Genomic DNA, 20,308 nt, shown 5'->3' with positions numbered 1-20,308 from the left:
TTAAAATTAATTTTATTTGAAATTATTCTCCAGCTGGTTCCATGGCAGCATTACACGTGATGAAGCTGAACATTTATTGCAACCCCGTGAAGATGGCCTATTCTTAGTGCGAGAATCGACCAACTTTCCTGGCGACTACACATTGTGTGTGTGTTTTCAGGGCAAAGTTGAACATTATCGCGTAAAATATTTAGAAAATAAATTAACAATTGACGATGAGGAATACTTTGAAAATTTGGGACAATTAGTAGCGGTAATTTAGACAATCACAACAAGTGTAAATCATAGTTTTTAATTTGTATTTTTTGTTTTTTTTACTCTCTAGCACTATGAAGCTGATGCTGATGGCTTGTGCACTCAACTCATCAAATGTTTACCCAAACAGGGCAAACAGGAGTATTGCATTAATTCGAAAGATTTCATTGATAAAGGTTGGGTCATACCCGAATCCGATTTACAATTACGCGAGAGCATAGGCAAGGGTGAGTTTGGTGATGTTATGCTGGGTATATTGCGCAATGAGAAAGTGGCTGTTAAAATGCTTAAAGACGAGGGAGCGGTACAAAAATTCTTAGCCGAAGCATCTGTTATGACGTGAGTTTTTAAGAGTAATTGTTGTTATAAATTAATATTAATTTAATGTGTTTTCGTATTTATTTATATTAAAAAGTACCTTGGAGCATGAAAATCTGGTGAAATTTGTTGGTTTAGTTTTCACTAGTAAACATATTTATTTGGTAACTGAATATATGAGCAAAGGATCACTGGTTGATTATCTAAGATCGCGGGGACGACAACATATTACGAAAAAGGATCAAATTAATTTTGCATAGTAAGTTTGTTATTTAAGTTTATGGTTTTAAAATATAATTTCACTAAAAATTTATTAAACAGTGAAATTTTTATATAATTTTGCAATTTCGAAAATGTCAAAAAATTATAATTTCTTTTTTTTTGACAAAATATTTTGAAAGATGGTGGTAAATTTTGCTTAAGATTGTATATTGTACAAAAATCTGTTTTTCGATAATTTTGAAAAATTCGAAATTCTATAAAATGAGATTTTTTAGAAATCTATTTATATGTTTACAGAGTATTTTCAGACAATTTAATTTTAAAGCATAATTGTTACAAAGTTTAATGCACTTTGAAAAGTTCTAAAAATTTTAAATTATTTATATTTTGTTAGAAAATGTTTTGGAAAATGGTTGTAAATTTTCTTAAAAATATATAATTTGTAACAGAAATCTATTTCTATGTTAAATAAATTAATTTTGTGAAATTTTAATCATGTTCGAAAATTTCGAAATTAAGTCCGAAATATTCGAAATTCTATAAAATGCTGCAACTTGATTTTGTAACAGAAATCTATATCTATGTTAAATAAATTATTTTTGTGGATTTTTAAGCATGTTCGAAAATTTCGAAATTAAGTTTAAAAATTAGAAATTCTATAAAATGCTGGAAATTCGATTTTGTGACAGGACTCTATTTCTATGTTAAATAAATTATTTTTGTGGAATTTTAAGCATGTTGGAAAATTTCTAAATTCTATTAAATGCTGGAAATTATATTTTGCAACAAAAATCTAGTTCTATGTTAAATAAATTATATTTTTTTATATTGACTAACATAAATTTTGTGCAATTTTAAGCATGTTCGAAAATTTCGAAATTAAGTCCGAAAAATTCGAAATTCTATAAAATGACGGAACTGGATTTTGTAACAGAAATCTGTTTCTATATTAAATCTTTTTTTGGTGAAATTTAAAGCATGTTCGAAAATTTCAAAATTCTGTAAAATGCTGGAAATTAAATTATGAAACAGAAATCTATATCTATTTTAAATAAATAAAGTTGTGGAATTTTGGGCATGTTCAAAAATAAGGTCGAAAAATTCGATATTCTATAAAATGCTGAAAATTAGATTTTGTAACAGAAATCTATATCTATGTTAAATAAAATAATTTTGTGAAATTTTAAGCATGTTCGAAATGCTGGAAATTAGATTTTGTAACAGTAATTGCTTTTAGCATGTTCGAAAATTTCGAAATTAAGTTCGAAATTTTTTAAAATGATGGATATCGGATTTTGTAACAGAAATATATTTCTAATGTTAAATAAAATAATATTCATATTTATTACCCAAAAAGATGAACAAATTATGCATTTTTTGCATGTTTGATAATTGTCTTAAAAATAAATAAATTGAAACACAATTTCGACAATTCAAACATTTTTAACATTTTGTATATTTTGAAAAATTCAATAAGATATTAGAAAAATTTTAATTTCTTTAAAATGCCCAAAAAAAAATTAATTTATGGAAAAACTCTGAATTTTTTTGCAATTTTAAATGTTCGAAAAATTTCGTTATCAAAATCGAAAATGTAGAAGTTCGATATAATGCTGAAAATTTTAATTTGTATGACATAATTTACTCTCTGAACAAATTTTTATACTTAATTTATTTTTTTTTTCTTTAAAAAACAGCGACACTGCCTCGGGCATGGAATATTTGGAAGCGAAAAAAGTTGTTCATCGCGATTTAGCTGCCCGTAATGTTCTTATATCCGAGGATTGTGTGGCCAAAGTTTCCGATTTCGGTTTGGCACGCGAAGAATGTTACAATTTAGATGTCGGCAAATTGCCCATTAAATGGACAGCACCTGAAGCTTTGAAAAATGGGGTAAGGCAGAAATATAAACATTTTGTCATATATTCATAAAAAAATATTAAATATAAACAATGTTTTTTATAAATTTCCATACAAAATTTGAATTTATTTTAATAATATTTATATTTGTTTTCAGCGTTTTTCCAACAAATCGGATATGTGGAGTTTTGGCATATTATTGTGGGAAATTTACTCGTTTGGTCGTGTTCCTTATCCTAGAATTGTAAGTAGCTTGATAAATGAAGAAAGGGCTTATTTGTTGTTATTTAAATAAGACTGTAGCTTATTTTAAAGAAATTTTAGAGTTGTTATTTTGTGTTAGCAATATTTAAATATTTTTTTTAAATGAACCATTTTTTTATCCTCTTTTTCAAGCCTTTGGCTGATGTTGTCAAACATGTGGAAGTGGGCTATAAAATGGAGGCACCCGAAGGTTGTCCTCCCGAAATCTATGAAATGATGAGACAAGCTTGGGATCTAAATCCTGCCAAAAGACCAACATTTGCCGAACTAAAGGTTAAATTATTACATTTAAAAAACAATACCGCGTGAAAACATGTGCAAAATAAAATAACAGCAACAACATAATAACAAAAAAAAAAACAATTATGCTACATTAAAGTGTTTATCCTAAACCGCCCCCCCTGTCCCTCAAGAAAAACCCTTCCCCATACCTATACACTAAACCCTGCATCTTAGCAACAATACATACAGCAGCTGTTAAACATCTTGAACATTTTAAACTATTAACCTATAAATATATAAAGAATATAAAGAAATAAACATAATTCTAAACCAACTGAAGCAAAACACCATTTATCAATAACAATTTAATATAAATAAATTAAAAAGTATGCAATCCCCAGTAAAAAGTGAATGTTTTTACAACAAAATTTAATATAAAAAAACACACAACAACAACAAATATACATACTACACATTATCAAATAATAATTATAATTCTTTATATATATATAACTACAATACATACTATAAACATAAATAAAACAACAACATACATAAATATTTAATTATATATTAAGTTAAATACACAAAAACAAAAACCTACAACAAAAATAATGTAAAAAGCATAAACAAAATTATAATTAAACAAACAAAAACAAAACAAAACTCTACTACTACCACCACCACCCTTTAAACAAAAAGTAAACATTTTGTAATGATTTAATAGGTATTTTTTATGAAAAAAAAGCGAAAAACATTTAAAGTAATAATAAAAAGGCAACATTAAACAACAACAAAAAAACACAAAATTTAACAACTACTTAACGCAACAATAACAATCTTTGTTTTTTTTTTATTTTTGAAAATCATTTTTATAAAGTAACGTAAAGTAAAATAATTAAAAACATAAGCTAAATTTATTTAACATAAACTGATAAACAAAAAACAATACCTCTAGTTGTTAAGCTAAATATTATTATAATATATTCAAAGCATAAAAATCGTATAATATTATATGTATGTTATTTATATATATATTATATTCAAACATTTTCTTTTTTTATGTCAAAATAGTAAGCGAAACAAAATATTAAAAGAAAACCTCAAATTCATCAAATTAATAATATTTTGTATGCAGTTTCTTTTTGTATTGATTTCACATTTTTATGATTTTTTCTGAGGAGTTGAAAGGGAAAATTGTCTGGCATTATGTTATAAATCCAAATCTATAAAGAAAATTTGCCCTATTCTGTAATTGGCATCGTTTTAAAAAGAACTCTATTTGGAACACAAAGTTTAAATTCATGTTTCATAAAATATTTGGCATTGTTTTAAGAAACAATTGCAAATAAAGACAGACGATACAAAACTCTACAATACTTTTAAACCAGAGCTTCGAATTAATTCAATTTGAGCTTAAAGAGTGAGTCAAAAAAACTTATACATACACACTATTCTAGCCACAACTTATCCTTGGTCCAACAAATTATTGTTTTTTGATTCACGTTAGCTTTCAAAACTATGTCAGATGTTTTCGGTAAAAATGATTACCGAAAAGTACAATATGAACATTCAAAAAAATAGCAAAAGATGTGAAGGTTCATCGTCACACTGTTTCCAAAGCCATTAAACAGTATAAAGAAGACTTGAACATTGAAAGGAAATCTGAAACAGATATTGTTAAGGCAAAAGAAGTCGAACAACTCTTTCGAAGAGTACCCCAACATTTCTATTAGTAAAGCAGCTCGAAAAGTTAAATGCTCTGATTCTTTTTAGCGCAGAGCCAAAGCTAATGCTGGGTTGAAGTTGTATTAAGTTCCAGATCGCAATGCCGTAAAGAAGTTAGAAGCAAAAGAATTAGCGAAAAAATTGAGGTCAAGGCCCCGATTACCGTTTACAACAGTTGTATTTTAGTATTGTATTTTTTAAAATGCAAATATAAATCATGATCGCATTTTAAAAAATACAACACTAAAATACAACTGTTGTAAACGATAATAGGGGCCTAAATTTTTATAGAAAAACTGTTTTGTGATCGATGATGAATGAAACATATGTACTGGCATAATTTTCATAACTTCTGAGACAAGATTTGTATGTGGTAATCTTCAACAACAATACCGGACAAAAAAAAACAAACAAAATTCCCCAAGAAGTTTCTTGTGTGGCAAGCCAATTGCAGTTGTAGCAAAAGAAGCCAATCGTTTGTGACATGAGACACGATTAACACAGAAATATATATTACGGAGTGTCTAGAAAAATGGATTTTTCCTTTCTTAAAACAGCACAGAGTGTCTTCATATTTCTGGCCCGATTTGGCATCATGCCACTATGGAAAAAAGGCTCTTGAGTGGTATTCAAACAATAATCTAAGTTTTGTACCACGAACTTTTTTGTTATTTCAAATTTAATATAAATTGAATTAGGGGCTGATTCCGAAACAGGAAAATCATTGTTTTGAATAGTTTTCTTGCTAAATGTTTAAAAATTATGGGAGTAAGGCAGAATTATCAGGCTTTAATACTTTTTTAAATTGTTTTCCGGTTTCCAGATATAACTGAATAAATGAAAGGTGGAATTGGGCGCTGCAATGACGAAATATGCAAAATTAGGTGCAAAATAATATCGAAACGATTTTGTGCTAATTGTCTAGGGATGTGTGTTTGAAACAAAATTATACATTTTTCTTGACAATTATTATAAAATATGAAGCTATATTTATCCTTAAATTTTTTTATGTCACACATTTTGTTCAGAATTATTTCAATTCCGTAGTTACAATTCCGATCGATTTAATTTTTGGTTCTTCAGATTCCGTGTTATTTGTTAATTCCAAAAATATTTAATAATTCTGTATTTCAGATTTTAATTTGTACAGCGTTTTTTTATATTAAACAGCAAAGTTTTTGCTACAGAAACTGATTAAAAATGTTAGAAAACAAATAATTACAAAGAAATATCAATTCCACTTTGAAAACTGAAGGTGGTTTCTTTCCGAAACAACTTTTCGTTATACTTTTTCTGAAAAATTAATTCCGGAAGGTGGTTTCTTTCCGAAACAACTTTTCGTTATACTTTTTCTGAAGAATAAATTCCGGAATTTATTCCACTTTTGATAGAAATTGAATTGATAGGTATAGTTTTAAAGTCGCTACACTCTATTGAATAGTGTGAATGCTGGATAGATAAATGGTGGAATCAAAGGACAAAAAGCGTCAGTGCGTTTGATCTGCAACTATATAAATTTAGTACTAAAAATCTTTTTTTTTGGCTCAAATCCTAAATATAAAAATCTTAGAAATAAATTAAAGTGAAAATTTTACATTTCCAAAATCATTTAAATATTTATTTTTTTTTAATTTCAAATTACTGTTTGAGACATGATTTTTATTGTACTAAAAAATTAAATTTTAAATTCAAGAAACGACAAATCAAATTTGTATAATTTTTTTTAGACAAAAATTATTTTCAGTTAAACTAAAACGAAAAAAAAAGAAACATAGCTTCAAATAATTAAAGAAAAAATCAATAATAAAATTTATTTAAAATAAAGAAAGAACTTCCTTAAGAAATTAAAATTGTAAATTAATGTTGTTTTAAATTTGCTAATACTTACAAAAAATATATATTTTTTATTTAATTTAATTTAAGAATCTCTCATTTACTTGCTTAAAGCTTTTTTTTAAATATACGTTTTAAACAGTGTTTCTTTTAAGCAGCTTTTACTTTTAAATGTTGATTTTATATTTATTTGTTGTTAACATAAAAAAATATTAAAAAAATATTATGTTTTCGTTTAGAGGTAATTTAAAAACGAAAATTAAATTAAGTTTTTATCATAAAATGACTTAAACATACATTTCATTTTGAAAATCTTAATATTTTTCCTACCCCCCTAAACATCATCATTAATTAATTATAAAAACCAAAATAAAATAAATGGAAAAAAAAATAAATATCATTCATCATCATTAATTGTTTTATTGTAATAAGTTTGTTTTTAATTTTAAAATAAAAAAATATGTATGTAAATCATTTCTTTAAATTTTCATATCTCTAGCTATCCTAACTACTTATTATGTACTTCTTCCTACCCATCCTACCTACTTACACAAACTACTCTTACTCTATGTTCAATCATTTTTACTAATGTCTCCTAAAATCATAAAATAAAAACTTGTTTAACTTATAAAAATTATATTAATGAATTTTGTTTTAAACTTTTTCGAAAAAATCATATTGTATTTAATAAAATTAAAGAAATGAAAATTAACAAAATTAAAAAGTTGGCATGAAAATATTTAAACTTTTGGGCAAAATACAATTATTAAACGAAAGCTAAACAAAATTTAACTGAATAAAAAACAAAAACTATTTCAAAGTTATATGTGTTTAATAATAACGAAATTTAACTAAAATACTGAAATATGTAAGAATTGTAACAAAATACATAAATACCAACACACACACACATCTACACATACAAACAAACAAACACATTATAAATACAATTTCAGTGTATAAACATATTTAAATTAAAACAAATAAAATAATACATAATAAATCCAATAACTTTTTAAATAAATTATTTGAAATATAAAAAAGAAATATTAGTGTAAACATAATTATAAACAAAATTTGTGTTTTATTTGTTGTATTTTTTAAAGAAAAAATATAGTCAACATGTTAAAGTGATGTAGGTATATTACTAATTTGAAGATATCACTACAAAGTTGAACAATTCAATATTTTAAGAACGTTTTTTAAAAGTTCTATGTGATCATTGTGAATGTAGAAAATTCTAGCCTTTTTAGTTAAATGACTCATGAAACTACTACTGGCACTGTGTAATAGTAACAGCGAGTTGCAAGACAGAGAGACGAGAGAGTCAATACATCGTAGATAGATACTGTTAGACGTAACATCAACTGTATTACCAGTGGGTTATTTAAAGTTTGTAATATAAGGGCGGGCCATTATTACAAATTGCCGTTATAGTTAAAGGTAACTTTAAGCAATAGAAAAAGGTACCCTTAAATGTAACTTTAACTATAACGTCAAGTTGTAATGTTGTTGTTGTAGCTGCAATGATTGCTGAGTTGACAGCCCTTGGCCGAGTGAACTCGGGTCATTCCGGTGCGTAGAACCGGCTGTCGTGGGAATGAGGCAAGTTGTAATAATTGCCCTTAGTGTGTATATTAAAAAAGAGCGACTATTTAAATTGTGTTAATTTTAATAATTAAAAAGTTGGTATAATTTGTAAACTGCCGTAAGGTTTGGACTATAAAGCGGGTGAGGCAAAATTTCCCAACCACTTGATTCTAAATGCTTTTTAACAGGTATTGCAACATGTGGCCTAGCGGTGTCATGATGGAATAGGACCCTTTTTCTCCCACCTTAGCGCCATGGATATTTGGCTTTGGTGTCGATTCGGCTGATTGGCCTCTTACGCTTCGGGTTGTCGTATTGGATCCATTTTTCATCGCAAGTAATTATTCGGTGTAAAAATTATTTTCTTTAATAGCGTTCAAGCATCATTTCGGACATTCAAAATCGTATTTTAAGGTCTCACAGCTTCAATTCGTACGGTCCCAATTTTCCTGCTTTTGGGTGAATCCTGCAGCTCACAAAAGTTTTGAAATTGCTGCTGGTCCCAATGATTTTGCAGGCTCTTGTTGAGCTTGGTAACAATCTTCATGGAGGCGTTCTTGGTCTTCAAACTTTTTTGTCTGGCCTGGGCGATATTTGATATTCGATAAAGCATCACTGCTTTACGTCAAATGTCGAATTATGGAGTAACGCCCCAGATATTATTACCCCCCAATCTCTCATCTATTTACTGTTACAAAACACTTGTATCACGAATCTTAAATACTACTGTCGAATCTTAAATACTCTTCACCAAATAAAAATAAAATGTTGTGGTGTTTTTATTTCAATAGAATTAATTGATCGTTGAATTAATTCATACGGCAATTCATTAATACCTTTGAATGATTAAATTTTTGTTAATTAAAATCTAATGCAAATTGAATTGAAAAAGGTTTGATATTAAATAAAGGAATAAATAGATGAAATTAATTAAAATATACATATTTGTATTAAAGAGAACTTGAATGAATTAATAAGAAATTAGTTGTAAAAAGAATGAATTCAATTCGATTAAAAACTAATTAATTCGTGTTGAATGGTTAAATGGAATTGTTAAAAGGATGTATTTAATTTAAGACTTAATTCTTTCGAACCTTTGATTTTAAGGCAGACAAGAGAACATAGATAAATCAAATTTCTTATCCCTAAGCATCCACTTTTAATATTGTGAAATACGGAATAACAAACTTCTACTCATATCACCATGGTGAAGATTATAAAAATCTATCATCTAGGCAACCTGACAAATATTTTACAAACACCTTGGACAAAAATAAACAAACTATCCCAACAAACTTGCAGTTGTTTTTAAAACATCAAAGTGATTATTACATTAAATCTCCCGAAAAAATGTCCAACAGCCATTACAATGATGTTTGGCATTTGGCCCAAAATGAACTTGAATTATTGGCCCTATGTGATTATGAGCGACAAAATCAAGATATAGACACCACAGCGGCAGCATTTGCTGCAGCTAATGCCGATAGCGATCTTGCTTATGGTGATACTAAGGCCTTAATGCAGGCCAGTACTTATGAATTCTATCTCAAGTACATTTGTTTGGCCAATAGGCTGGAAGAGGTATACGACAAAATGATACAACCACAGAAACGTCAATTAATACGCAACCTTCTGGATGCCACTTTGGGTAGGATCATAGAGCTGAAACATGACTTGGTTAATATTGATGTTATGGAGTTTAGCTATAATGATGCTATAGTAGAACGTTTGAAATTAACGCCCATAGATACCGAACTAAGAATACCTAGATATTTCCTAAGGGAAAGGCGTAAAGAAATCGAACAACGTAATAAAACTATGCATGATATATTGGTGAAATTGGGTTGGGTGGAGGAGAATCCGATTGTAGAGCAAATTAGCGAAATTGAGGCTATACGTTTGATACAAATGCACGAAAGGGCTAGGCAGGGCCGACTGCGGGCTCACTTTATGAAGGAAATACGTATGCTAAAGGAAAAAGGTAAAACCGAGGAGAAAGATAAAGACCGCACAGATAGTGGTCTGATGGCCGCTATGAAAATACAGAAAATGTGGCGTGGCCATACGGCTAGACGAAAGACACGTAGGCGTAAACTCGATGAAATGATACTAATAGGAATGGTGCCACCGCCATCACAAGTTTTAAAAACAAGAGCAGAGAAAGTCGATAAATTGAATGAGGTAAGAGTGACAAAAATATTTATTTAAAACTTTTTAAAATCTGAATAATTCTATGAACTTTAATTATTACATACATATTTTGTAAAATAAAGTCTTTTGTGAAATTTATATTTTTATACCCATCACCAGGGTCTTTCATTAAGCGTTTCATATCTTTTTTGCGATTTGGGTCAAAAATTTAAAATTTTTTTTTATTTTAAAGCATAATTTGGTGAAGTGTATATAAGATTCGGCTCCCTTGTTTAATGAAAATATTGTTCATCTATTACTATATTTAAGATTTTCGAAAGACGTTATGCTACTCAAGAAGCCTTTAAAGAAAAATTTGAATCTACTGTCGAACTGGTACGCGAAGAAATAAAGTGTAAACATGGTGCCAATATGACCGAAGATATTGCCGATGAACTGCGCTCTTGGATAAAAGATTGTTATGAGAAAACTGGGAAATTACCAGATTTTCCCTCCGAGGATCAGGGCGGTTCTTTGCATATTTTCAGTCGTCCCGGTACTGAAAGTGAAATAAGTCGTTCCTCGGCACGGTCATCCAAAGAGTCTCGTAAGACCAAAGATAAATCTAAATCACCAGCAAGAAGCGGAGATTTAAATGTTAATGAAAATCAACTTGATGAAGATGGAGGTTTGCAACCGGGTCAGTCTAATTGTTTGCCAGATATAAGAGTGGAAATTGAAAGGTAATAATCACGTTAATTAAAATAACATTTAAAGAAAGTGTTTTTTAATTCATTATATTAAAGATTTAATGAAATTTGGCGTGATAAAGATGAATCTGGAAATTTTCGTCAATCGGCATATGAAGACATGATTTACAATGAAAAGTACAATGAGGTTGAAAGAGAATTTCGTAAAATTGTAGATGATGTTATGAGGCAAGAATTAGAATTGTTACAGGTAATTTATTTACAAAGAAGTATCAAAATATTAGTTTTATTATCCAAATTTGTATGTACTTAGAATGCCACTGGGAAAAAAGCCAAGAAAAGTAATAAAAAAGCCAGACGTTCGGGTAAAAAAGGCAAGAAGAAGAAGGAAAAAGATTTAACACCAGATCGCACCACTGAGTCACTATACGAAGAATTAGTAACCAATGGCATTATAAGAAAATATCCCGAAGTAAGAATGAGCCAATATTTGGGAGATAAAGCTATTACAGCTAGATCTGGCACAAGTCCTTCACCCGGAGATATAAGACAAATTCTAACCGAATATTGTGTATTGCCTTTGGGTTCTGAACAAATACACAATTCGTGCCCCTTAATACGTTCTATATTGTTAGCTGGCCCTAGGGGTTCGGGTAAAAAGGCTTTATTACATGCCATTTGTACGGAGGTGGGAGCGGTTTTATTCGATTTAACCCCTGCCAATATTGTTGGCAAATATCCGGGTAAATCGGGTTTAATCATGTTAATACATTTGGTTTTGAAAGTATCACGTTTACTGCAGCCGTCTGTCATTTATATGGGTGATGCGGAAAGGCCATTTATGAAAAAGGTGCCCAAAACCGATCGTACCGACCCCAAACGTTTAAAGAAGGATTTGCCCAAGTTAATTAAGAATATTGCACCCGAGGATCGTGTTTTATTTATAGGAACTTCCAATTTACCCTGGGAAGCTGATCAGAAACTTTTGCAACAAACTTATAATCGTTTTATATACATACCGCGACCAGACTATGGTGCTTTGTCACACGCTTGGAAATCACTATTACAGTAAGTTTTATTCAGGTGTATCCAGAATTGTTAAGGAGTTTTTTTCTTTTAATTTATTTTTACTCGTTTCCAGTGAATATTCTGGAGGTTTATCCAATTTGGATTGCAGTGTTATGGCAAAAATTTCAGATGGTTATACTATAGGTTCAGTAAATGCTTGTTTAAAAGAAGTATTAACCTGTAAACGCAAATTACAATTACGCTCGCAACCCTTGACCCATGTTGAACTTATTAATGCATTATGGTAAAAATTGTAAAATTAAAAACAGATGTAAGAATTAAACTACATAATTATTTTTACAGTACCAGAGATCCTGTCTACCGTGAAGAAGAGGAGGCCTATGAATCCTGGTGGACAAAGACACCTCTGGGACGCAGACGCCAACGTCTACTAGAAATTGAGGAAGAAGCCCGATTAGAGGAACAGGTGCAGGCTGCAAAACAAACTAATGGGAAGAAAAAAGCTTGAATATTTTTATTTTACTATTGTATTGATATTATTTAAGTTTAAAATTATATTCTTTGAAACCACTTTTGCAATATATTTTATCAAATTTCAAATGCAGCGGTAAACGTTCCATTAGAGATTCCATTATAGTTGGCACTAAAGCTTCCACTAAACTAACATTATCACCAGTGCACCACAAAATACTAATGTGAAAAGAGGGGTCCTAAAATAAATAATTTGTGTTAAAAGAAAAGTAAGGGTTTGTTAAGTTTTTTAATTACCTCATAAAATGTAGCGAGTTTGAAATCTTTCATTACTTTGTCCACTTTATGTAAAATATTTAACATTTTCTCATAGTACAAGTCGTCTACTTTTAAAGCTAAGAAAGTGCGCGTACGTTCGGCATTTGTGTAGACTTTTATATTGTTTAAAGACGCTGTAAAGCTAAAGATTACGTTTTCAATTTCAGCAAAGTATTCAATTTATTTTTCTATTTATACCTTTCCACACTTTGTAAGGCTGTTTTCAGAGTTTCAACAAATGATTCTATGAAATGATATTGCAAAACAATGGTTTTTGTTAAGCTGATATGCATTTCAGAAGAAGTCTTAAAATTAAAGTTTTCTTCTAAATGTGAAAGACAAATGTCTTGTATGTCTTCAAGTATATTGGTTTCTACCGGTATACAGACATACGTCGCCCAGTTACCACGCTCATGTTTAAAACTTCTTATGCGTCCATCATGTTTTGAAGGATCATCGGTGACGTCGTCATCGTTCGATTTCAGTTTATGTTTTCCCAATAATGAACTGGCTTGTGGTAATAATATTCTGAATGTAGATAATAAAAAGTTAGACAAATTGTTTATATATGTACATCGTTGCAAAGGTTTTTGTAATGTCTATTATTAGATACTAGGGTATTCAATCGATTAACCGTTAATCGGTTAACCGATTAATTTTTGACGGTTAACTGTTCGAATAATTTAAAATTGCCGATTTTCGAATAACAAATAAACCGATTAATTTGTGTCGATTAACCGATTAACCGAAATTCCCTTTATTTTGCACTGTTGCACATATTTTTTTGTAATTATTTTTCCGTTTCAATTAAAAAATTTCCAATTAAAATTACATATTTTTTCGAACATTCAAGAGTATAAAAACTGACATATTTAATTTACCAGCCCAATTATGAATAAAAAATTCCGCGGGAGTTTGTTCCCCGGGAGTTTTTTCTCATTGAAATTGAATAGGAAAAATGAGAAAAGGGAAAAAAACTCCCGCGGAATTTTTATTTATAATTGGGCTGGTACAGCCCAATTTACATTTATAGACGAAATTTTTTTGGAAAAGAGTTTTTTATCAGAACTTAACGAAACTGTTAAAAGTATTCAATAACTAATACAATACAAAAAAGACTCCAATGGTATAACTAAAAAAAGAAGTGATATTTTGGATATTCTTTATCATGATTTCGATTTCTCCAACAACACATCAGCGAGAGAGTTTTTTCCAAGCCAAGTTTTATTAAATCTAAAGAAAAAAATAGTTTTAAAGGAAAACATTTAAATTATATTGTTTTTTTTAAAAATTATTTCAGAAGTTTTCAATAAAACCCTAAAAAACTCACATGTTATACAAAAAGGATCTCAAATATCATATTTGCTATTATTTTTTGGTTGAATTGTTATGCTTTGTTTTTTTATGTATTTGTACATAAAATTCGTTGTTGTATTTTCAATTTAAAATTAAAATATAAATTATTCGGTTAATCGAATAATTTTAAATTAACCGATTATTAACCGAATAAATCTAAACCCCGATTAATTATTTGCTCGATTAACCGATTAAACCAGAAACCCGATTAATTGAATACCCTATTAGATACCCATATTGTTACGAAATTATATTTGAATTCAAACATAACGGTTTCTAACGGCTGGTTTCAAGTCGCATCCTGTTTCTCAACACTTCTATTTCTTGACACTTCTAATTGTGGACAATGTTGTTTACCGGCCGATTAACAGCAGTTAACATAACTATGGACATTATTAACCTATCTGTGGATATTATTAACATAACTGTGAAACATTATAACATTGAATAAAAGTTCTGAGTTGTTCATTGTAGAAATAGAACTTTCAAGAAGCAATGATAGATGGTGCTGGAAACATCTGGATGGTAATGCAGTGTATATATGGTGGGCGTGAGAACATCAAATAGACTGTCTAATTTGAAGCATCGTTAATTAAATATAAATTAAGTTTATTTAATTAACTGTCTGGCGTGTTGTGTATAAGTTGTGAATTATAAACGTGTATTTGTATAAAAACTCATAGTGATTATTTAAACTGTTGTTTGACAATTGTTGAGTTGTTACAATTTTAAACTACCCAACTTCTTTTATTTTCAATCAAAAGTATCCGGTTTATTTATAGGAAATGTTTTAAAAAATCGAAAGATCTGTAATTAGGTGAAGAATTTAATTTAAGTATTTTTCTTGCTTTTACATTAATATATATGATATATATATATATATTTTTTTTTAATTGTAACTAGTTTCGTGTTCGATTTTAACAGAAAAATATGTTTTAGAAATTATATTTGCATAAACTGTTGTTTACTAGTTATTTATAATCCGAAACCTGATTTACTGTAATTAAATTAGAAATCCAACACCTGCATTTTTCTTACATAAATACTTCAAACCCTGACGTATTACCTGTTTGTTTGAGTTTTTGGTAATTCGTTTATTATCGTTGAATTATCGACCTCTTTGGATTTTTCATCTTCAGATTCAGAAGAACTACTATAATTCACTAAAAACATTATTTTTGCACTATTTTTTACATATATTTTGTATTTTTGCCGCTTTTTAAACAACAACCACTAGTTTTTGGCAAACAGATGTTAGCTTTTACGTTATCATTTCGTAGTGAATATCACACAAAAGCAAGAAGCTTTTTATTTTGACATTTATAAATATTAAACATAACCTCAATCTAATATAAAAAAATTGAAGTCCCTGTGCAGTAATTTCATAAAAAATTATAAAATTGTGTAAATATTTATTTTGGATTAAAATTGTCTTGAATTAAAGGAAGAAACAAAAAAAATATAGCAGAACAGAGCAAATGTTTTGTAAATAAATATTAGTAGAAAAAAGTAAAGATAAAAATGCGTTTATGTGCTGTTTTATATGTGTATAAAGGGGAATGGGGTCTACCATCCATAGATTTTGAGTGTTTGCGCGTACTGGTAAGCGAATTGTTTTAACTTTTTAATAATTAAATGTAATTTGAGTTGATTTTAATTATATTGTAATTTCAGTGTTTAGTCAAATTTACTCGATGTCCCGTGACAATAGAAACAAATTCCAATCCCCTACGTTCCGGTGCCGGTAAATTACCCTATCTTCAAATTGGCAATGAAAAATTTGTGGGTTATAGACAGATAAAGAAATTATTAGACAAAGAAGTGAGTAAGAGATGTTCAAATAGAAACTAAGTACATAGAATAAATATGCTAATTAAAAACAAGAGATTTTCGGGATGAATAAACTTTGACAGGTATGTGATGTTTAAATGCGTTGTTTTTTTCTATTTTAAGGGTTATCCCATAGATGCCAAATTAAAACAGAAGGAAAAACATTTATCGGAATCATTTTCCAATTGGGTGTTTACAAATCTGCATGCCTATTATCATTATTTTGTATTTGGCGAGCCAAATAACTTTGAAATAACCAGGTCATTTTATGCCAAAAGAACACCGTTTCCATTCAACTTTTATTATCCGTCCTCGTATCAAAAGGAGGCTTATGATATTGTTTATACCATGGGTGGTTTCGATATAGATGATAAATTGGAGCTGCATGAAGGAGACTATGTAAGTTGAATATAAATTAAGAAATTAATGCTGAAACATAATAAAAACCTTATTCCTGTTTTTGTTTTATTTAATTAGCTGACAAATAATGCAAAAAAATGCATTAATGTTTTGTCAAAACGTTTGGGACGCAATGTGTGGTTTTTCGGTGATCAGTTTAGTGAATTAGATGCCATTGTGTTTTCCTACTTGTCCATTTTATCGAAAATTACGCTGCCGAACAATCCCATACAAAATCACATTAAAGGTTGTCAAAATTTAGTATATTTCATTAATCGGATATCACGAGATGTCTTTAAGAAGGAAATATTCAATTCCATAAACACTAGTAAAGATGATGCCTCACCCAATAATCCTCTGCTAACGGCAACAGAACGTAAGTTCCTAGAATCTGAAAAGAAAACTAAAATACTGGCTGGTATAGCAGCCGTAGTAGCTATGTCTTCATTTGCCGCTATGAAAATTTTCTTTAAAAAGAAGGTAAGTTTAATATACATCCTAATCATACACATTTATCAATAATTGATTTGCTTTTTTTAGTTCTCCAACACTCAGGAATATTATGATGGTTTAAATTACGATGACGATGATGAGTTTGAAGAAGATGATATGGATTGAGGTGATAGTTTAAAAAAAACAGAACTGCCTTTTATTGTTAGTTTTTGGTTATAAGTTTTGCCTTAATTATGCATTAATATCATTTATATATTCAATTCTTCCAATGAAATCGTTTTTATTATATGATTTCCAAGAATAATTGTGTGTAAATGTTTTTTAAAGATAATACCAAAAAATAGTAAGATTTCCTTTGTTTTAAATGCTTTTGGTAATGCATGTTAGTAATGTTGTTAAACAAGTTTTTAGCTGCTATTTTAAATAGCATTACTATCTTTGAATTTTATTATAGTATTTGTTTTTCCTTATTTGATTTAACAGTTGGTTTGTTATTCACATTTATTTTTCGAAATAAAAACGATCTAATTGTTTTATTTATAAATGTATGTCTTTTTAATTCGGATCTTATGTGAAAGTGGCGTTTGTTAAAATAATCTTCCTGAGTTACTAAGATAACTTTTTGTCCTATTTGTTACATCCAAATACAGATTATTTCAGTAAAAACTGATATAAAAAAATGGACAGTCATTTCCATCTGTTAACTGACATGGACATGTCTATATCGACTGCGCTATCTATAACGATACAAAATGTATATACTTTATGAAAATTACTGATTTTTAACTAAAAAATAAAATTTTCGCCAAAGCTGAATACGGCATCCTAATTTTCTATATTTTTAACTATAAATTAAATCATTTGAATTGAAAACATATTTATTAGTACTTTTTTCTCGTTATGTATATTTTGTAATTTATACTTATAGCTAATTATACTTCATGTTATATTTGTTTAAGCTTTTAAAGCTTCTTGTAGTTTTCTTCGTGCCACACTAACACGATCTTCTTGCCGTCGTATGTCATCTTCTGATATGAGAATACCCTGCATTAGGGGTTGGTCAGGATTGATGAAAGCCGTGGCGTTTTTTTGAAATTCAGTCTTGGATGCAGTTTGCCCAGTTACGGGTGTATTGAGTACATGCAAAGCGGTGGCTAGTGATTGCATTACAGTCTGTTCATGAACATTGGGCCCCAACGGTTTCAGGCTCTTTGGCAGCACAATATCGTCAAATTGTTCACCGGTTGCATGACAGGCTCGCATTGACTCCAAGCGTTTCTCCCAAAATAATTGTTTCGGTTTATCTTGTACTCCTAGTTTTGTGTCATTTTTTGTCTTACTATTTTCATGATTACGTATCACTGTCACAGGTTGCTTAAATATGGACGCAGTCTGACGTATGGGTGGCACCAGTGAGACATCTGTTCGCAGAGCACGACTGTTAATACGAGTAATAATTGTTAGAATTTCAAGATATTTATATCAGACTTCTTGTTACATAACTAGATTGAATATATAGTATAAACCTAAATTTATAAAGTTACAAGAAATTTTCTTAGCAAAAAAAATTTGGAAAAAAATATATTCACAAAAAGTTCTTTGTAGCTTTATAAATTAATGAATGAATGTTTAAACGGCATGCATAATAATGTTAAATAAATAAAACAAAAATAAAGTGCAAGACATACATACATACAAATAAATTTTCCTTATTCTTCAAACAAAATTAAAAGACAAACCGATTGATATAAAAATTACAATCTGCCAATTCGGTAATAAAGGACATGAATTTGGTTTAAATAAATTTCCTATTAATTGAAATTCCTAAAATTGCCAATTCTATTTTTGATTACACTAAATAGTAGTAGTAGTAGTACATAAAAATATATCAAATAGTTTGGATATCACTTGACAATGGCATGCAACACAGATTTGCCTTTTATTTATTATGTTTTTTTGTAGGCTCTACCTGAATTCTAATTGTTGTTGCTTAAGTGGCAAATTTGTTGATGTCGTCGTCGTTGTCATCGTTGTGCAAGAATTTAAAAGATTATGATGACCGGATATCGAAGTGGAAGACGACGAGGACGATGAGGGTAAATTTAAGACTGATGTTTGAGATCCCATTCTATGTTTACGCTTTAAATTGTGTCCCACAGATGGATGATGTGATGGTATTATAGTAATACCACCACCCAATGTTGGTAATGAAGTAGAGCCAGCAACAGCAATACCAGCACTACTTGCACCACCACCGCCGCCGCCTCCCACACCACTGCCACTACTGCTTACTACAGATGTAGTACCAGGTATACAGCGGTATAGTGATATAGAGGGTGATGGCAGATGCTGTATAAATTTTCCTTTTTGAAAATCAAAACTGCTTATATCTATGGCATCTCCTAAATGTCGAGCCAATTGTGGTTTACTATCAATGCGTTTTCCAGTAGGACTACACAACATCATCATCATTGGCAATTGTCATCAGCAACATTAATTTAATTTCGGCACATCGTTCAACGTACATACGTCATTATAACAATAATAAGAATGTGTATAGAAAAGTGGTGGGGGTAAGGGTTAAAAAATGATGTGTATAAAAGATAGTTTATGAAGAAATAAAAGGAACGGGTAATATTGTTGTGGTTTTTGTAAATTTTTTTAATAATGAAAGTGTTAAAATTGTTGGGTTTTCTTGTGTTTAATTCGTGCGTTTTTAGTTATTTACTTAGTCGAGCTAGTAATTGTTTGTTGTAGTAATGTATTACCTGTAATAGTAGACATCAACTTTTCCCGCTGAGATTCCAGACTTTCGTAAAACTTCTTCCCTTTGCCATCCTTTGGGCAGGGCATTGCAGTCTACTTTTTTACGTTCAATTGATATATTCGAGTTCATTTGCATTTCGTTTTACTTTTAAATCGTAATCTAATTTATATTTTTTCTATTTTGTTTAGTTATTTCTTTAAATAATTTAATAGTAGGAAAAACAATTTTCCTGATAAAAACAAAAACACTTTTTTGACAAGCAGTCATGTTTGTTTAGCGGGGAAGCGTTTTAGCTATTGGTAGGAATTCTAGCGATTTTTTGGCTATATGAAAACAAGGCTGTGTAACGAGTCGAAACGGTTTAAATGGAAACGTTAACGGCAATTTACATTATTTTATGTAACTGTAACAAATTAAGAACTATTTTTAATAATTCGTATTACTATTTATCCACATAAAATACACAGAATTTTTCAAATTCCGAGAGAAGAAGAATCAATTTTATTATCATTCAAATTTTTGTTTTTATGCGAGCAATAAGTTTATAAGATTT

The 20,308-nt window shown here is 29.4% G+C and overlaps 5 protein-coding genes across 8 annotated transcripts in view; 3 read left to right on the top strand and 2 right to left on the bottom strand.

Moving 5' to 3' along the window:
• Csk (C-terminal Src kinase) overlaps positions 1-6,996 on the top strand; it is a 50,001-nt gene extending 43,005 nt beyond the window's left edge. For all 3 annotated transcript variants that reach the window (XM_065498933.1, XM_065498930.1, XM_065498931.1), the window contains exons 5-10: positions 34-253; positions 326-594; positions 671-832; positions 2,493-2,688; positions 2,813-2,899; positions 3,052-6,996. In XM_065498933.1, coding sequence (XP_065355005.1) covers positions 34-253; positions 326-594; positions 671-832; positions 2,493-2,688; positions 2,813-2,899; positions 3,052-3,228 — 1,111 coding nt within the window. In that variant the 3' untranslated portion in view covers positions 3,229-6,996. The remainder of the gene's footprint in view (positions 1-33; positions 254-325; positions 595-670; positions 833-2,492; positions 2,689-2,812; positions 2,900-3,051) is intronic.
• Positions 6,997-9,630: 2,634 nt separating this feature from the next.
• LOC135963835 (dynein regulatory complex protein 11) lies at positions 9,631-12,669 on the top strand. Its single transcript, XM_065515826.1, has 6 exons — positions 9,631-10,473; positions 10,753-11,165; positions 11,229-11,382; positions 11,446-12,200; positions 12,274-12,444; positions 12,504-12,669. Exons 1-6 carry the CDS (start codon positions 9,643-9,645, stop codon positions 12,667-12,669), a joined length of 2,490 nt encoding a protein of 829 aa, XP_065371898.1. The 5' UTR covers positions 9,631-9,642.
• Positions 12,670-12,672: 3 nt separating this feature from the next.
• On the bottom strand, positions 12,673-15,539 carry LOC135963836 (U6 snRNA phosphodiesterase 1). The gene is made up of 4 exons (XM_065515827.1): positions 15,373-15,539; positions 13,149-13,478; positions 12,930-13,092; positions 12,673-12,871 (listed from the first exon to the last, which is right to left on the bottom strand). The coding sequence occupies exons 1-4, from the start codon at positions 15,477-15,479 to the stop codon at positions 12,698-12,700; spliced, it is 774 nt and encodes a 257-aa protein (XP_065371899.1). The 5' UTR covers positions 15,480-15,539; the 3' UTR covers positions 12,673-12,697.
• A 193-nt stretch (positions 15,540-15,732) lies between these two features.
• Positions 15,733-17,532, top strand: LOC135963834 (metaxin-1 homolog). Its single transcript, XM_065515825.1, has 5 exons — positions 15,733-15,908; positions 15,981-16,127; positions 16,260-16,535; positions 16,614-17,015; positions 17,076-17,532. Exons 1-5 carry the CDS (start codon positions 15,828-15,830, stop codon positions 17,151-17,153), a joined length of 984 nt encoding a protein of 327 aa, XP_065371897.1. The 5' UTR covers positions 15,733-15,827; the 3' UTR covers positions 17,154-17,532.
• Positions 17,533-17,848: 316 nt separating this feature from the next.
• MBD-like (methyl-CpG-binding domain protein 2) lies at positions 17,849-20,008 on the bottom strand. Of its 2 annotated transcripts, XM_065515823.1 has the most exons (3): positions 19,757-20,008; positions 18,958-19,440; positions 17,849-18,426 (listed from the first exon to the last, which is right to left on the bottom strand). In XM_065515823.1, exons 1-3 carry the CDS (start codon positions 19,888-19,890, stop codon positions 17,943-17,945), a joined length of 1,101 nt encoding a protein of 366 aa, XP_065371895.1. In that variant the 5' UTR covers positions 19,891-20,008; the 3' UTR covers positions 17,849-17,942. The 2 variants fall into 2 exon arrangements, with proteins under 2 accessions (XP_065371895.1, XP_065371896.1); XM_065515824.1 differs by lacking the exon at positions 18,958-19,440.
• Positions 20,009-20,308: the final 300 nt, after the last annotated feature.

Source organism: Calliphora vicina, chromosome 1 (assembly GCF_958450345.1).
Source record: "Calliphora vicina chromosome 1, idCalVici1.1, whole genome shotgun sequence".
Classification (NCBI taxonomy): Eukaryota; Metazoa; Arthropoda; class Insecta; order Diptera; family Calliphoridae; genus Calliphora; species Calliphora vicina.
Note: the sequence above shows the minus strand (reverse complement) of the source record. Positions and strands in the feature narration are given on the sequence as shown.

What these genes read in the sequence shown, in the direction of transcription:
- LOC135963835 (XM_065515826.1), top strand. Translation starts at nt 9,643, where the DNA reads ATGTCCAACAGCCATTACAATGATGTTTGGCATTTGGCCCAAAATGAA. An exon ending in AAGAATTAGAATTGTTACAG is followed by an intron (nt 11,383 to 11,445) that starts GTAATTTATTTA and finishes GTATGTACTTAG; the next exon opens with AATGCCACTGGGAAAAAAGC. An exon ending in GCTTGGAAATCACTATTACA is followed by an intron (nt 12,201 to 12,273) that starts GTAAGTTTTATT and finishes ACTCGTTTCCAG; the next exon opens with TGAATATTCTGGAGGTTTAT.
- LOC135963836 (XM_065515827.1), bottom strand. Translation starts at nt 15,479, where the DNA reads ATGTTTTTAGTGAATTATAGTAGTTCTTCTGAATCTGAAGATGAAAAA. An exon ending in GCCTTACAAAGTGTGGAAAG is followed by an intron (nt 13,093 to 13,148) that starts GTATAAATAGAA and finishes CGTAATCTTTAG; the next exon opens with CTTTACAGCGTCTTTAAACA. An exon ending in AACTCGCTACATTTTATGAG is followed by an intron (nt 12,872 to 12,929) that starts GTAATTAAAAAA and finishes TATTTATTTTAG; the next exon opens with GACCCCTCTTTTCACATTAG.
- MBD-like (XM_065515823.1), bottom strand. Translation starts at nt 19,890, where the DNA reads ATGCAAATGAACTCGAATATATCAATTGAACGTAAAAAAGTAGACTGC. An exon ending in GTTGATGTCTACTATTACAG is followed by an intron (nt 19,441 to 19,756) that starts GTAATACATTAC and finishes GATGTTGTGTAG; the next exon opens with TCCTACTGGAAAACGCATTG. An exon ending in CAACAACAATTAGAATTCAG is followed by an intron (nt 18,427 to 18,957) that starts GTAGAGCCTACA and finishes TCGTATTAACAG; the next exon opens with TCGTGCTCTGCGAACAGATG.
- LOC135963834 (XM_065515825.1), top strand. Translation starts at nt 15,828, where the DNA reads ATGCGTTTATGTGCTGTTTTATATGTGTATAAAGGGGAATGGGGTCTA. An exon ending in AGAAATTATTAGACAAAGAA is followed by an intron (nt 16,128 to 16,259) that starts GTGAGTAAGAGA and finishes TTCTATTTTAAG; the next exon opens with GGTTATCCCATAGATGCCAA. An exon ending in AGCTGCATGAAGGAGACTAT is followed by an intron (nt 16,536 to 16,613) that starts GTAAGTTGAATA and finishes TTATTTAATTAG; the next exon opens with CTGACAAATAATGCAAAAAA.